This window comes from Pelobates fuscus, chromosome 1, assembly GCF_036172605.1.
Source record: "Pelobates fuscus isolate aPelFus1 chromosome 1, aPelFus1.pri, whole genome shotgun sequence".
NCBI classification, from domain to species: domain Eukaryota; kingdom Metazoa; phylum Chordata; class Amphibia; order Anura; family Pelobatidae; genus Pelobates; species Pelobates fuscus.
This window is the reverse complement of record NC_086317.1, coordinates 161,679,049-161,695,215: the sequence shown is the minus strand read 5'-3', so window position 1 is coordinate 161,695,215 and position 16,167 is coordinate 161,679,049. Positions and strand designations below refer to the sequence as shown.

Here is a 16,167-nt window from a genome sequence, read left to right as displayed (position 1 = left end):
GCAGCTTAATCCGGCAAGACATCTAGCAATGGTCCGGTTTATTGGTCTCCTCCCGCTGTTCTCCATCGGTCCTATGGATTCTATGGTCACACTTCCCAGTTTTTGATGTTCTACCTTCTTCGGTTTTATGCTATTACCTTGGGACTTTATTCTCACACTACTCTAGTTATGGACATTGTTCTTTGGTCGCATCTGCAGAAAGAGGGAAATGGAAGGGAAGTGCTGCCTGTTATACTGGGACCTGAGTGGGGAGGGGCCTATGTTATCACATGTTCATTCTTTTTTCATTCTGTTTGTTTCCTTTGCTGCTATTTGTGAACAGTAAAGAAAGGGATATGCAATACTCGCCTCCGTGTCTTTAATAAAATCATGACTTTTCGTCATGTAATAGCAAAATCATGCAATTAAACAGAACTTGCAATAAAGAAAGCCTAAATAGGGCTCTATTTACAGGAAGTGTTTATGGAAGGCTGTGCAAGTCACAAGCAGGGAGGTGTGACTAGGGTTCATAAACAAAGGGATTTAACTCCTAAATGGCAGAGGATTGAGCAGTGAGGCTGCAGGGGCATGTTCTATACACCAAACCTGCTTCATTAAGCTAAAGTTGTTCAGGTGACTATAGTGTCCCTTTAATCATTTATATCATTATTGTGCTTGGATTGCTTTCCCTATTTTACTTACCGTATATACTCGAGTATAAGCCGAGTTTTTCAGCCCATTTTTTGGGCTGAAAAACCCCAACTCGGCTTATACTCGAGTCAGAGTCTGTATTATGGCAATTTGCATTGCCATAATACAGACTGGGGGGAGAGGGGGGCTGGCAGAGCTGTACTTACCTTTCCTGCAGCTCCTGTCAGCTCTCTCCTCCTCCGCGCCGTCCGTTCAGCACCTCGGTCAGCTCCCAGTGTAAGTCTCGCGAGAGCCGCGGCTCTCGCGAGACTTACACTGGGAGCTGACAGAGGGAGCTGCACAGACCGCGCGGAGGAGGAGAGAGCTGACAGGAGCTGCAGGAAAGGTAAGTACAGCTCTGCCAGCCCCCCTCTCCCCCCCACTGAACTACCAATGCCACTGGACCACCAGGGAAGGAGCCCCCATCCCTGCCATATATCAAGCAGGGAGGGGGGACGAAAAAAAAAAATATAAATAAAATAATTAAAAAAAATTAATAATAAAAAAAAAAGGGGTATAAGGACCACTATGGGAGGGGGGGGGGTATAAGGACCACTATGGGAGGGAGGTAGTGGGTTAAGGACCACTATGGGAGGGAGGGGGGTATAAGGACCGCTATGGGAGGGAGGGGGGGTATAAGGACCACTATGGGGGGGGGGTAAGGACCACTATGGGAGGGAGGGGGGGGATAAGGACCACTATGGGAGGGAGGGGGGGGGATAAGGACCACTATGGGAGGGAGGGGGGGGATAAGGACCACTATGGGAGGGAGGGGGGCTATAAGGACCACTATGGGAGGGAGGGGGATAAGGACCACTATTGGAGGGAGGGGGGTATAAGGACCACTATGGGAGGGAGGGGGGGTATAAGGACCACTATGGGAGGGGGTGGGATAAGGACCACTATGGGAGGGAGGGGGGGTATAAGGACCATTATGGGAGGGAGGGGGGGGTATATGGACCACTATGGGAGGGATGGGGGGGGGATAAGGAACACTATGGGAGGGAGAAGGGGGATAAGGACCACTATGAGAGGGAGGGGGTGGGATAAGGACCACTATGGGAGGGGAGGGGGAAGTAAGGACCACTAGGGGAGGGGAGGGTAAGGACCACTAGGGGAGGGGTGAGTCAGGACCACTGGGGGGGGAGTGAAGGAACACGGGGGTGGGGAGGTAAGGACCACTGAGGGAGGAGGAGGGGAAGTCAGGACATATGGGGGGGGGAGGGGGCGGCAAAAAATGTTTTGCCTACGGCGGCAAATATCCTTGCACCGGCCCTGCACACACTGCATTCACACACTGCATTCATGCACACACACACTGCATTCATGCACACACACACTGCATTCATGCACACACACACTGCACTCATACACACGCTGCACTCATACACACACGCTGCACTCATACACACACACATACGCACACACTGCATTCATTATACACACACTGTAAATAAATATTCAATTAATATATTTTTTTTAGGATCTAATTTTATTTAGAAATTTACCAGTAGCTGCTGCATTTCCCACCCTAGTCTTATACTCGAGTCAATAAGTTTTCCCAGTTTTTTGGGATAAAATTAGGGGCCTCGGCTTATATTCGGGTCGGCTTATACTCGAGTATATACGGTAATCTATTTCTCATTATCCTTGTACTATTATATCTACTCTTATTGTTCTCCTCTCAGGCCGACTTCTCTAGTATTCCCAGTGCCCTTCCAGTGTGGGGGCTCCTACACTGTTTCCCCCAACACCCAATCCTACTTTCGTCCGTAATTACTGCTCAGGGCACCTTGGCTTCCGCGGCCGGCCTGCTCTGTCTGCTCAGCTTTCCCTTCCTCGCGTCTATCACTGTCACTCAGCTTCGTCCTCTCCTTTAATCGCGGCAGCCATTTTTCAAAGTTTGTTCCCGCTGTTTTTCCCTCTGCCTTATCACCTCACCTCGTTGGCTCGGCGATTCGGCGGAAAAGCAATCAGACGCATGGATCCTTCCTGCTTCACTCTTCTAAGGGTAAGTTTATTTTGCATCAACTCTATAATGTTGTAGCGCTTTCCATTCTACTTTTAGAGGATTTTTATGCTGGTTACTCTCTCCTTTCCATCTATTACAGATTTAAGAGGCTCTCCCTTACAATGTTATGCCTTACCCCTGTCACCAACCCCTTATATATCACACATAAATTCTTGGTCTACCAAATTACCTCTAGCTTGCATCGATTATTGTCGGTGACCCCCACTGTGATTATTAGACATTTGCAATTCATTTAGTTCCGAATGTGAATTCGGATGCATTTCTGTCAATTCGGAAATGCTTCCGAATGTCTGATGTGCCAAAGTGCCGAATTGCCAAATTTCCAAAGTGTCGGATTTCGGAAGTGCCGAACCGAACCAAATTAGAGAAGTGCGAATTGCTGAAGTGCCGAATTTCGGAAGTGCCGAAGTGCTTCGGATTTCTGAAAAGTGGTAAAACAAGAGAGGGAGGGAAAATTACGTGAATGATGACAGGAATCTTTACCAATAAGCTAATTCCTGGCACTGGGAGCCCTATAGATGTGTAAGTGGTTGTGGTGGTTAGGGGTAGGGTTAGGGGTAGGGTTAGGTGTAGGGGTAGGTTTAGGGGTAGGGTTGGGGGTAGCGTTAGGGGTAGCGTTAGGAAGCCCTACAGATGATCCGAAGTGCCAAATTACTGAAGTGCCGTTTTTTTTTTTTTTACTTACCCAAATTTCCGAATAACCAAATTTTGCACATTGCACATCCCTAGTGATTTTAGTACCTCTGCTGTGGGTGAACCCCACCATATTATTTTGCCTTTTACCTTAAACTGGTTTATATTTTGTCTGTTTTTTATTTGTTGATATTGTGGGTTATCCCAACTTCTGTAGATATTAGATTTAAAAAAAAAATAATAGTAGCTAACCCCACTTTCAACTGTTTAGTGGCTAACACCCATAGGGTGTGTAACGGACCGTTTTGCACACTAGAGGTTAAAAAACGTTTAGGCAATATTCCCCTTTTCAGATGCACAGACAGCTACTGCAATCACCAATCTCCCGAACTGCAAACACATGAATACTCAAACTCCTGAACTGCAAACACATGAATTCACCAATCTCCCGAACTGCAAACACATGAATTCAGCAATCTCCCCAACTGGAATCAGGGTAATGCTCCAAACTCCTGAACAGTTTACACACGAATACTGTAAACAGCCAAACAGGAAAAACCATACGAACAGTTTACACTCCTGGCAATCAGCATACAATCCAATTCCCCCAATAACGAAACGACACTTCATTTTGAGGTCAAGCAGAACTGATTTACTGGGGCTACCTGCCCGGCTTTTATGCAGGTCTCCCACCTGGTGGACACTCCCCTAGGGGAACAGATGGGAAACTGGGAAACATATTGGACATTGACCAATCACAAGCTTACAATCCCACAATGCATCACAATCCCTCCTCTCTGTCCTGGAGATAATTGGGAAGTAATCCAATTATCTCCAAGGACAGAGGCAAAACTCCATTAACCACATGGCAGAAAAAGGACAATAAAAGACATAAAAATACATACTGTTACATTTATCACATAGAACATACACATTCTACCCCAGATAGCTTAGATCTGAGCGCACATTATTACCGGATAGCGCTCAGATCACATACATACAGTTCAATCGCCATGGAGCCAAAGTCTTTCATAAAGTCTTTCGGGATACGGCTGGGCTCCATGGCATAGATATCTGGGGTAGCATGGCTTTAACAGTCCGCAGAAAGGCACAAACCAGCCTTTCTGCAGGGAAAAAGAACAGTGTTAAACATGGGGCCATAGTCCAGCGGCAGGAGGCGGGCGGTCAGGCTCCTCCAGTGGCCAGTGGCAAGGTTGGTTCAGCCACAGGGTGACCCTCAACTGACTACGGGCAAAACCCGATTACTGTGTATCTCACCACTGATATTGGCTGACCCAACTGGTGAACAAAATTTCACATACTTAGTTACCTTATATATTTTTAAATAACTTAACCAATATGTCTGACCTACCAGATGCCTCTATATCGGCAGAACTGCAGAGTCAATCCCTATTTTCCTGGAAGTCAGAATTTGACCGACCGCACGCATGGTCCTATGCCCAAAATAGTGCCATAAAATCGCGGCTAATTGCCACTGGGGACCGACCAAAACCACAAAGTCTTCATGCCGAAAATAGTTACAGGGCAATCGCGGCTAAGTCCCCCTGAAGTCTATTCGCGGTTTTGGTCCATGCGAACAGCTGCCGGGGAGCTAGTGGTTCTATGCGCACGAATGGAAAGTGCCGAACGAGGGGATCTAAGGGGAATAAAAGATGGGTCTTTACAGTCAATGACCTAACTCATAGTTGGTGGGCAGGAGGCCAGCTTCCACACCCCTCCAGGAGTCCGTGGAAAACGTCTGTGGAAAGCAGCATTTGTCACAGTCAGCACCAGGTGCACTGGGCTCTTAATCTGGTCCTGATCGGAATCCCCACATACCGAAGCTAACTACCAACGTGGACCGGCATTGGGTAGTATTATGAGCACCCGGTCTAAGTGATGACATTGCCCCTTGTTATATTCACCACTTAGCTGTGAACCATGTGTGCCAAATTTTGGAACATAGTGGATACCTGCAGCTTCTATAAGAGACTTACAGTTGGGTAAAGAGGAATGGTCAAGAATTACTCCTGACCGTTGTGCACATCTGATCTGCAACTACAGGAAACGTTTGGTTGAAGTTATTGCTGCCAAAGGAGGTTCAACCAGTTATTAAATCCAAGGGTTCACATACTTTTTCCACCTGCACTGTGAATGTTTACATGGTGTGTTCAATAAAAACATGGCAACATTTCATTCTTTGTGTGTTATTATATTAAGCAGACTGTGATTGTCTATTGTTGTGACTTAGATGATGATCAGATCACATTTTATGACCAATTTGTGCAGAAATCCATATCATTCCAAAGGGTTCACATACTTTTTCTTGCAACTGTATGTCTGTGAATTTATCCCTTGAACACATTAACTAAGATTGTTTTCTTTGTGGGATATGTGACTGCTACATTGCTGCTTTGAGATTGTTACAGTGTACATATCATTTCCATTACTTGCTGCTATGGTATTTTAATATTGTTTTTATACTGTGTTTTCTTATTGAATTTTTGCTTTTATTTAATTTTTTTAAAATAATTTTTGCGTTACTAATAAATTCAATACTTTTCTATCATTTATGTCAATTAGTTTTTGCTTTGCATTGTCTACACCACGGGTAGTCAACCTTTTAATACCTACCGCCCACTTTTGTATCTTTGTTGATGGTAACATTTTCAGGGATGGAGGACAATGCTGCAAGCCCTGGTGGTCCAGTGGTGGCATTTTCACTTTAGCCTTCAGCTCCTCTGGCTGCAGGCTGACTCTCCTGTCTTCCTTCGTGCACAGCATTGTATCGGAGTGTTGCCATACAGGCAACGCTCCGACCAACCTGCTCATGGGAGGTACACAGAGCCTCCCAGGCTCTTCCCTCCTTCTGGAACTAGTGCCAGAGGGCCGGTGAGGAAGATCTTTGATATCCTCACCAGCCCGAGAGGGCCTACAGATATTTGATCTCCTCACCAGCCCGAGAGGGCTTACAGCAAGGCTGGCTCTGCTCGGGCCAGCAGGGGAGATCACTTCATCTCCCCTGCTGGCCCATGCAGAGCCAGTCTTAAGACCCACTGTGCATTTTCTGCAGAACCCACCACTGCACACCTGAAATCCCAAACCACTAGTGGGTGGTAGGGACCAGGTTGATTACCCCTGGTCTACACTCTGAGCTGTTTTTTTTTTTTCTCCCTTCTCTTCCCTAAATATTTGCTCCTGGTATTGTGTTTTACTATTAGACTATTAGTTAGGTTTATTGGTGGCCTTTCCGTACAAGTTTTTATAGAGGTGCCATGCCAACAGGGGTGCCGGGCGGCTTACACAGCTTGAAACAACTATGGCTTGCCTACCTTAGTGCGCCCTGGTAGGTGAGAGATTGCACCCCGGCCGGTCCGCCCACCCTCAGAAAGTAAGCCTTGTGTCATTATTGGCCGGTGGGGAGGGGCTCAGAGCATTTTTTTTCTGCAGATACGGTTTTTCATGTCAACACTCTGATACCATCAGTGTGAAGCTCATGAGAGGAAGGCTCCTCTTTTGCTTCCGGTTAAGGGGCAGAAGTAAAATGCAGGAAGAGACCCCTGGACCACCAGGGGATCAATATCTTCCCCTCCCTAGACAAAGGTATGCATGAGAGAGGGGGAATAATCTTTAATATTTTTAAAAATGAAAATTATTAATTAAAAAAAAGTGGCTCTCTCATCCCCTCCTTCAAAGCCCTGTCACCCCTCCTACACACACTACATCCTTATCCCACCCCACACTATGTTCCCTGTACACACTATATCCTGTCCCACCTAACACTATGTTCCCTCCACACACTGCATCACTATCCCACCCACACTATCTTTGTGCTCAAAAGTTTGCATACCCTTGGAGATTGGTAATATATGTACCATTTTAAAAGAAAACATGAGTGAACAGGCAAAACACATTTATTTTATTTCTTATGAGATTCATTTTCAACTGTAGGTTATAACAGAATGGCACAATCATAAAACAAAACATGGCAACAAAGAAAAAAGTAAATGATCCCCGTTCAAAAATCTGCATAGCAATAGTTCTTTATACTATGTATTGCCCCTGTTATAGGTCTGGTGTAATGATTTCTGCCGAATTAGGCTGACAGGTAGACACTTACTCACTGACAGACACACACACAGGCAGACACTCACTGACATACATACACTCACTGACCGACACAGACAGGCAGACACTCACTGACAGCCACACACACACACTCACTGACACTCACTGACAGTCAATCACAGTTAATCACTCACTGACGCACAGGCTCAAACATCCAGCCCCCCTGCCTCCCTGGGGTCCAGTGTGGAGCAGCTCCTCACTCCTCCACCGCACTGTTTAGTATACCAGGGCCAGAATTACGTCATATTCCGGCTCCCAGCATCACACAAGGCGCGAGAGGGAGAAGTAGTGAGCTGCAAGACGAGCCTCCCTTGCTGCCGCCTGCCCCCTCTCCTCCAGCATTTATCGGCAGAGCAGGTACCAGCCATCAGGGTAAGCAGGTGCCTGCTCTGCCCTACTGAAGGACAGCTTTGGGGGCGCCCTGAAGTGTGAAAGGGCTCCTCTTGGCACCCCCATTTCCAAGAGCCACTCGCCCAGCGCTGAGGCCCAGGACAGGAGGAGCCCACCAGGAAATATCTCGGTCGGCACCCTAGGCGAATGCCTAGTTCGCCTAGCAGTTGCGCCGGCCCTGCCCCTTTAGCATCAATGATAGCATGCAGTCTTTTGTAATAGTTGTCTTTGAGGCCACAAATTCTTGCAGGTGGTATAGCTGCCCATTCATCTTGGCAAAATGCCTCCAGGTCATGCAAAGTCTTTGATCATCTTGCATGAACTGCATGTTTAAGATCTCCCCAGAGTGGCTCGTTAATATTAAGGTCAGGAGACTGCGATGGCCACTCCAGAACCTTTACCTTTTCCTGCTGTAATATTAACCGTAAAATATGGTTAAATATGGTTGACAGCCATATTTTACGGTTAATATAAGCCATATCTATGTAACTATATAGTTTTAAATCTGTTTTGAGTTTGTTTTAAAAAAAAAACTTTTAATACTTGTTTGTAATTGGTGTAACAGATTTTGGCGCCATTTTTAACCACTGTGTACTCTTACAAATACTGTTCTATGCCAGGTATATTGTTCTATTACCATTTTTGATAAAGCCTTATAGGTGAAACGTGTTTATGGTTTTAAATTGTGTATTTTATAACAATAAAAGTTATTTTTGGTTACCTTTTCTATAGGACCAATCTTTTACTTATTTTATTGTATTTCACATACACTTTTACTATTATTATTCCTGGCATTTTTTATTGTATCCTGTTCCAAGAAATCCATAGGTGGGGATAATTCCACCAGCGCTGTGGCAATAGAGCAGTATTTTCTGCTCTACTCTTGTGAGTATATTTTATTGTATTTATTTTATTGTTCTTACTGAGAGCACTATTTGCTGTTTCTTATACCTTGTGGAATACGACGGAACCCAAGCCAGACGGACGGGCCTACCCTTCCAGTACATCCTTTAGTGGGGATCACTAGCTGGCCCTAGCTCCATCAAATGTGAGTGTACAATCCTCCTTTTTACTTACTTTTACCCTTGGAGCTACAATATTTCACCATTGGCAGTTTTTTGTGTTTTCTTTTATCTTCACATATACGGATTATCTACAACCCGGACGGATCAACTCCTGAGGATTGTACACATACCCTATCCATATATCAGAGAGACGTTTTTTATTGTTTTTATCATTTGATTTTTACTGAACATCTGGATGGACTCTGTTTTATTTATTATTTTTAAAATACTGTAATAGAGACTATTATACACAGGTTTTATCACTTGCTGATTATACACTTCAACAAATTGGTTTCTATTTTATGGTACTGTTTTCTGTACAATAGCGCAGCCCTTAACTCCTCTTCTTTCCACATACAGTCACTAGCAGACACGCATACACTCCCACTAACAGTCACACACATAGTAACACACTCCCTAACAGACGCACTCCCAGACATAAACACACTCACTAACAGACACACACACACACACTCACTAAGAGACACACACACACACTAACACACTCACATTAACACACTCACTTGTTTGTTTGTTTTAAATTCACCCCCCCCCCTTTTCCAGCCTCCTTACCTTTGCGAATGCTGGGGGGGTTCTCCCTTTCCCTGGGGGTCCAGTGCCTGCTGGGCGGGCTAGTGGACCGGCGGGCCGGCGGGCTGGCTGACTGCTGGGCAGGCAGGTGGCGCTGGTGAGGGAGCACTTTTCCCTGAGCTCTCTGCTCAGCTCCCTCGCGCGCCGCAGAGTGATCTTGGGAGCCGGAATATGACGTCATATTCCGGCTCCCGACATTCACTCTGCGGCGCCGCCCGCCCGACCACCCGACCACCTGGACTGTTAGGCTAACAAGACATTTGCCCTGGGCATTTGGGGGCAGCTTTTTTTGCCTCGCGGCTAATACGTCCCTGCATGTATAACATATTCAGTTGTTAATTATGAATGCATGTTTGAGGTTATTTTATATTTGCAATATCAATTCATTAAATCCATTAAACTGAATGCGAGTTACACCTGAGCTTGTACTAGGTGAGTAGGACCACTACGGATTACATATTTCCCATCACGTGCCTGTGACATACTATATCCCATTTTAGTTTTTTTTCTTTCGCCCTATGTTTTAACTGGATCAAGAGAAACCGCTATCTCAAGACTCTTACGAAGGAATAACATAATAAGTCTATGCCTCATTATCTATGTACCTCCTTCTAATTTTTATATATTATCTTTGAACTTTTTTACTCTAAGTACAATTTCTATCATACTTTTAACATATACTTAAAAAAAACAAAAAATAAAAACTGTGGCGCAACCTAACAATTGTTCTATTGTACATTAAACTTCCTGTATCTGACTTTTATTTTGGGGGGGAGGAGGGATCAGAGGGCACCTTAGAATTCTGTGCCTATGTGCCCTGCCTGTAAGTATGTATGTATATATTATACGTTTGTTTTTCTATTAGAAGAGTAAGGGCAAATGCCATCTACTTACTTGTCTAGTTGTATCTGCCAATAGCCCTGGTAAGTGACAGGTACCCAGTTCAGTTGTCCAGTAAAGAGAGATGTGTCAATACCTCCAAATGTCAGCTCCCCTCCATTAGATAAGTTAGGATCACTGAAAAAAGGAAGATCAAATTACTATTAAAGTGTATGCTAATAAAGACATGGAGGTAGTGTGACCACTAAAGTCTACATTATGTTAGCGTTGCCATGTTTTCCTTATACAAATTGATATGTAGTATGGGAAGTGCTGTATTATGTACAAGTCAGATGTTGCAAGCAGTAAATAAGGTGATAAATTAATCAGAAATCCTGTAAAACATAATCACTACATACTTCAGGGCAGTATTCTCATGAACTAACTGTCAATATGATAAAATTATATAAAATTTAAGTCAATGTGACCAGGAAAACATGAAGGAAGTGGCACCCAGTTATAGGGTTAACAGGTGCAAACCTAGAGAGGATAGTAGTTTAAATATATGTTTTAAGATTATGGTTCCTTAAATCTTAGGACACCACTGGAATATACATTCAATGCTGGATATGGGGCTTCACTGACCTAGAGCTTAAAGGACCACTATAGTGCCAGGAAAACAAACTCATTTTCCTGGCACTATAGGGTTATTAGGTCCCCCCCACCCTCATAGCATCCCTCCCGCTGGGCTGAAGGGGTTAAAAACCCCTCCCTCGACGCTGGTGACCTCTCCTCCTCCTACCGACGTCAGCTCTGAATGCGCATGCGCATTCAAATCGCCCATAGGAAAGCATTACTCAATGCTTTACTATGGACGTCCAGCGTCTTCTCACTGTGATTTTCACAGTGAGAATCGCGGAAGCTGCCTCTAGTGGCTGTCAATGAGGCAGCCACTAGAGGCTGGATTAAACCTCACTGCAAACATAGCAGTGTCTCTGAAACTGCTATGTTTTCAGCTGCAGGGTTAACACTAGAAGGACCTGGCACCCAGACCACTTCCTTGAGCTGAAGTTGTCTGGGTGTCCCGAAAGTGGTCCTAAAAAGCATGAACCCAATTGAAAAAAATTTAATTTGCCTTTTTGGTCATTTGTGCAGAGAAAAGCACATCTGCGACTAAACTGGTGATATACATAAAACAAGAAAGCAAGTTGAAATATAGAGAACTCAGTTGGGTGAGCATGGGGTAGAAGTTATCACTAACTGCCCAGAGAATTCATCATATGTGTCATTGGGCAAAGAAGATCAATATGCATTGGGCAGAGAGGAGTAGTGTCTATGTGCAATGTGTTTTCAGGTACATTTAAGTCCAACAAGTTATCAATTAAGGCACAGATCAGATACAAGTTAGATCAGATCAGACATCCAAAGCTACCTTAGCACTTAAGCTCTTATGAACAGTGTCTTCCCCAGTACTTGGCCAGTGAAGGGAGGTTATCGGAAACTCCCCCAATGTACACTATGATTATGGCATTAATATTCCACAGCAGCAGCAGATCACCAATATAAAGATTTTTGCAGATTGGGTCTATATCAAAGTAGCTTCAGCTCGAGTAGCCCTACATTTATCTGGCCATGTATACATGTTCCAGTATTGCTCTGCAGGGTGGACCCTGCTGCCATTATATGCCATTATATCTTGACAGGGATACACTGACAGAAGAGCTGCGGAGACATATGTGAGCCATCTCTGCCTTCTCAGCTCTACTCTGGATTTATCATTATCAGGAGAAGGTTGGATTAAAACATCAGCAGCTGCAGATAGATACAGTTTACTGCCATCCAGTAACAGTCTGTGTGCAGACTGTGACATGGTACTGTCTTGAGATTGGGGACCCCTCACTGTGTGGTGTGATGTTACAAGAAATAGTACATGGATGGCATGAAATTCACAGTGCTGAATGGATTTTGATGTAGTGTTTAAATAATGGGCCAATCTCTTGGATAAATAGAGGTGAGGTCAACAAATTGGCATATCTTAATGTTGTTACCTGCTGAGATAGAAAGCAAATACTGGGCTTTCCACTAAATGCTGATTAATCATGTTATCAAACACAGGAGTGCAACCGCCTGCTGCCAGAGAGGGATATGCGAGACCCAAGATCCCATCAAAAGGCATATTCACAAAGGCATTTCCTGGTTCTAATATACTCTCACCAAATGGTTGATTGCGCACTGTGATATCTTGAATCTGTAGAAGAATAGAAAATAGAATATTTACAATTATAATTAGTTTTATATAGCTTCTTCATCGGTCCCCTAAACACAGTAGTTGCTTTTGAGAGTTACTCAGCTTCTGAAAATGTATATATTATCTGTTATAATGTTACCATTCATCTACTGCACATCCATCTGAAGACATCTACAGAAACAGGAGATGTGTTTTAAAGTGTGGAATCGGTAGAACCACTGCTGCTGGAAACACTACAACTCCCATGATGCTTTGCTACCTTTAGGATGCAATAGAAGCATGGGATTTTCCACTTTTAAACACCTAGAGCTCTACCATTTGCCTATTGAAAGTCTAAATTAAGTCAATTGTTCTCGTGTAAATAACCTACTCTGGTGTCTTTAAAAAAATTGTTGTGTTAGATGACCACAAGAGACGCCTAATATTTAAGGTGCTGAGGACCTTGAAAATAAGCGTGGTTTGTGTTCAAGAGACACACTTTAAAATGGTATCATCCCCGGCTTGATTGTGAAGCATTTTGCTATGCAGTTTCATTCTACTTTTAGGTCTAACTTGAGGGGTGTCTCTATCCTGTTTAGTGGCATGTCATACTATTAAGAATATTGATGATCTGGAGGGTAGGTTTTTATTTTGGATTGGAAAAATAAACAGTGTGGAACATACAGTAGCTAGAGATGTCCCGAACAGTTCACTGGCGAATAGTTCCTGGCGAACATAGCTTGTTCACATTCGCCACGGATGGCGAACATATGCGATGTTCGGTACGCCCCCTATTCGTCATCATTGAGTAAACTTTGACCCTGTAGCTCACAGTCAGCAGACACATTCCAGCCAATCAGCAGCAGACCCTCCCTACCAGACCATCCCACCTCCTGGACAGCATCCATTTTAGATTCATTCGGAAGCTGCATTCCTTTTTTTTTTTTTTTTTTTTTAGATAAAAGTGTGTTATATTTGAGCATGCTAGGCTAAATGTGCGTATATCATGGCTAGTTGCACTGAGGGTATGAGTATATAGCAGTACATTGTTGTGAAAGATGGCTGTCATGTTTAGGATGTAGCTTGCACGTTATCAACTGTGTATTTATATCAGCAGCTCCACCACTAGTTATAAATCAAGTGTGAGTCGCCCCATGAGATGAGACTAGTGAATAACATAATACATGAACGGTTAAGGTAAAGGCATGTAAGGAACTACGACAATAAACTCTTTAGGAGGTTAAATAATTACATGTTTAAACGCTTGCTACGTTACAATTAGTTAATGTGCAGAGAGCAGTTCATGTGATCAGGCATGGTGTGGAGGATCGGCTATAGTGGGACATGCTTGGCAGGCTGCTGTTTACTGCTTGTGCTCATCCGATCCCTTCTGGGCGCCAGGTGCAGACCCTGGGAGTCCCTGATACCTGGAACAACAAAGGCAAGTCTCTGGCTGAGTGCCGGGTTCGCGGCTTGAGGTGGTGGAAGCTTGTTTTGTCGGGTGGTCGGATCTGTCCCGGTGGTGCTTCACGTCCGGTGCGGGATTGTGGTGGCTTAAAGTGGAGGCGAGTGCTTGATGTTGGGCAGGTTCTGCATTTCTGTTTGTGCCTCCGGTCCCGTCTTCGACGCCTTTTGCGTTGGTGGATTTTATTGGGGACTGCTTCGCTTAGCTGTGGTGGAGCTTGTTGGGGCTGTGGTAGAGCTTGTTGGGGCTTCCTGCTTGTTATTTGCTTCCAAAATTGATTAAAGAATCTGTCCAGCTTAGACTCAATATCCTGCCATGCTTTGCTGGTACCAGGAGGACACGCGGCTGCCGCCATATTGGGAGAGTCGCAGATGAGTATGTCAGCCTGGGCGGCTCTGTGCGTCCATTAGCTCCAGACAGCCTCTCAGGGGTGGACCGGGATAACCCCCACCGGTCCGAGGGGGGGGTATCGGAGCTCCTGCCGGGAAGTAGCTGCTCCTGGGCATCTCAGGATCGGGAGATCGTCCGCCTCTCCCGCCTGGTGACCACCAGGCCACACGGAGGTAAGTAAGACTCTGTCAAGTTGCTGACCGCTATTAAGCATGTCGGGTCGGTCAGGTAGGAGCAACATTGCTGGGTCATCCCCTTCTGGGGTGAAATTCACTTGTTGATAGCTGCTTAAAGTGAGATATTGAGGGAGCTCACACGAAGTGCGTCTTTCCTCCATGACAGCTTGCCCCGCTAGGCCCCGCCCCCCGGAAGCTGCATTCTTAGTGAGAGGAGGGACAGTGTAGCTGCAGCTGATTTAATAGGGAAATCGATAGCTAGGCTAGTATATTCAGTGTCCAATACAGTCCTGAAGGACTCATCTGATCTCTGCTGTAAGGACAGCACCCCCAAAAAGCCCTTTTTAGGGCTAGTCTGCTTTTTTTTTTTCTGTGTAATCTAATTGCAGTTGCCTGCCTGCCAGCGTGTGTGTCAGGCTCACAGCGTATACTGTGCCCACGTGTCCAGTGCCACCACTCATATCTGGTGTCACAATAGCTTGCATTTAAAAAAAAAAAAAACATTTTTGACTGTAATATAATAGAAGTCAGTTTCCTTCACACGTGTGCGTTTCAGGGCCTGCCAGGGCACAGTGTCACACCAGGGCAACTCATATCTGGTGTAACAGTAGTGTACATAAAAAAAAAAAACTAGAAATGTGACTGTGAAATAATAGCAGTCAGTTTCCTTCACACGTGTGCATTTCAGGGCCTGCCAGGGCACAGTGTCACACCAGTGCAACTCATATCTGGTGTAACAGTAGTGTACATTTAAAAAAAAAAATTGTGACTGTAATAGATTGAATAGCAGTTAGTTGTCTGCAAGCGTGTGTGTCAGGCCTATAGCGTCTACTCTGCCAACTTCTGCCAGTGCACAGTGCCACTCATATCTGTTGTCACAGTAGCTTGCACGCATAGTACCACTAATCGAAAAAAAAATGACAGGCAGAGGCAGGCCACCCTACAGGAGCCGTTGTGGTCATGGTGCAGTGATTCCCTTTGGCCCTAGAATAATGCCCAGTGTTCAGAGGCCACGTACCCTGAACTCGAAAAGTTCTGAGGACATAGTTGACTGGCTAACACAGGACACCCAATCTTCTACAGCTTCCGCTCGGAACTTTGACGCACCATCCTCCTCCAGCTTAGCTTTGGGCACCTCTCAAGTTACCACTCGCCCGCCTGCCGCCACCACCAACACTAGCACCATAGCCGCTTCACTTGATCTGTCAGAGGAGTTATTTACACATCAGTTGGAAGAAATTAGTGATGCGCAACCATTATTGCCAGAGGATGTAGATAAAAGGGATATGTTTAAATGTACACTACTGTTACACCAGATATGAGTTGCACTGGTGTGACACTGTGCCCTGGCAGACCCTGAAATGCACACTAGTGAAGGAAACTGACTGCTATATTACAGTCCAAAAAGTTTTGTTTTTTTTAAATGCAAGCTATTGTGACACCAGTGAGTGAGTGGTGGCACTGGGCAAGTGGGCACAGTATATGCTGTGAGCCTGACACACAGGCTGGCTGGCAGGCAGGCAACTGCAATTACATTACACACAAAAAAAAAAGCAGACTGATGTTCTAGCCCTAAAAAGGGC

At 44.9% G+C, this 16,167-nt stretch overlaps 1 protein-coding gene across 1 annotated transcript in view; it reads right to left on the bottom strand.

Annotated features, from left to right (window-relative positions):
- LOC134608587 (cathepsin E-A-like) overlaps positions 1–16,167 on the bottom strand; it is a 67,984-nt gene that overhangs the window by 18,619 nt on the left and 33,198 nt on the right. The window contains exons 5-6 of the mRNA XM_063451511.1: positions 12,375–12,574; positions 10,402–10,524 (exon numbers count right to left, since the gene is read on the bottom strand). Of these exons, the coding sequence (XP_063307581.1) occupies positions 10,402–10,524; positions 12,375–12,574 (323 nt within the window). The remainder of the gene's footprint in view (positions 1–10,401; positions 10,525–12,374; positions 12,575–16,167) is intronic.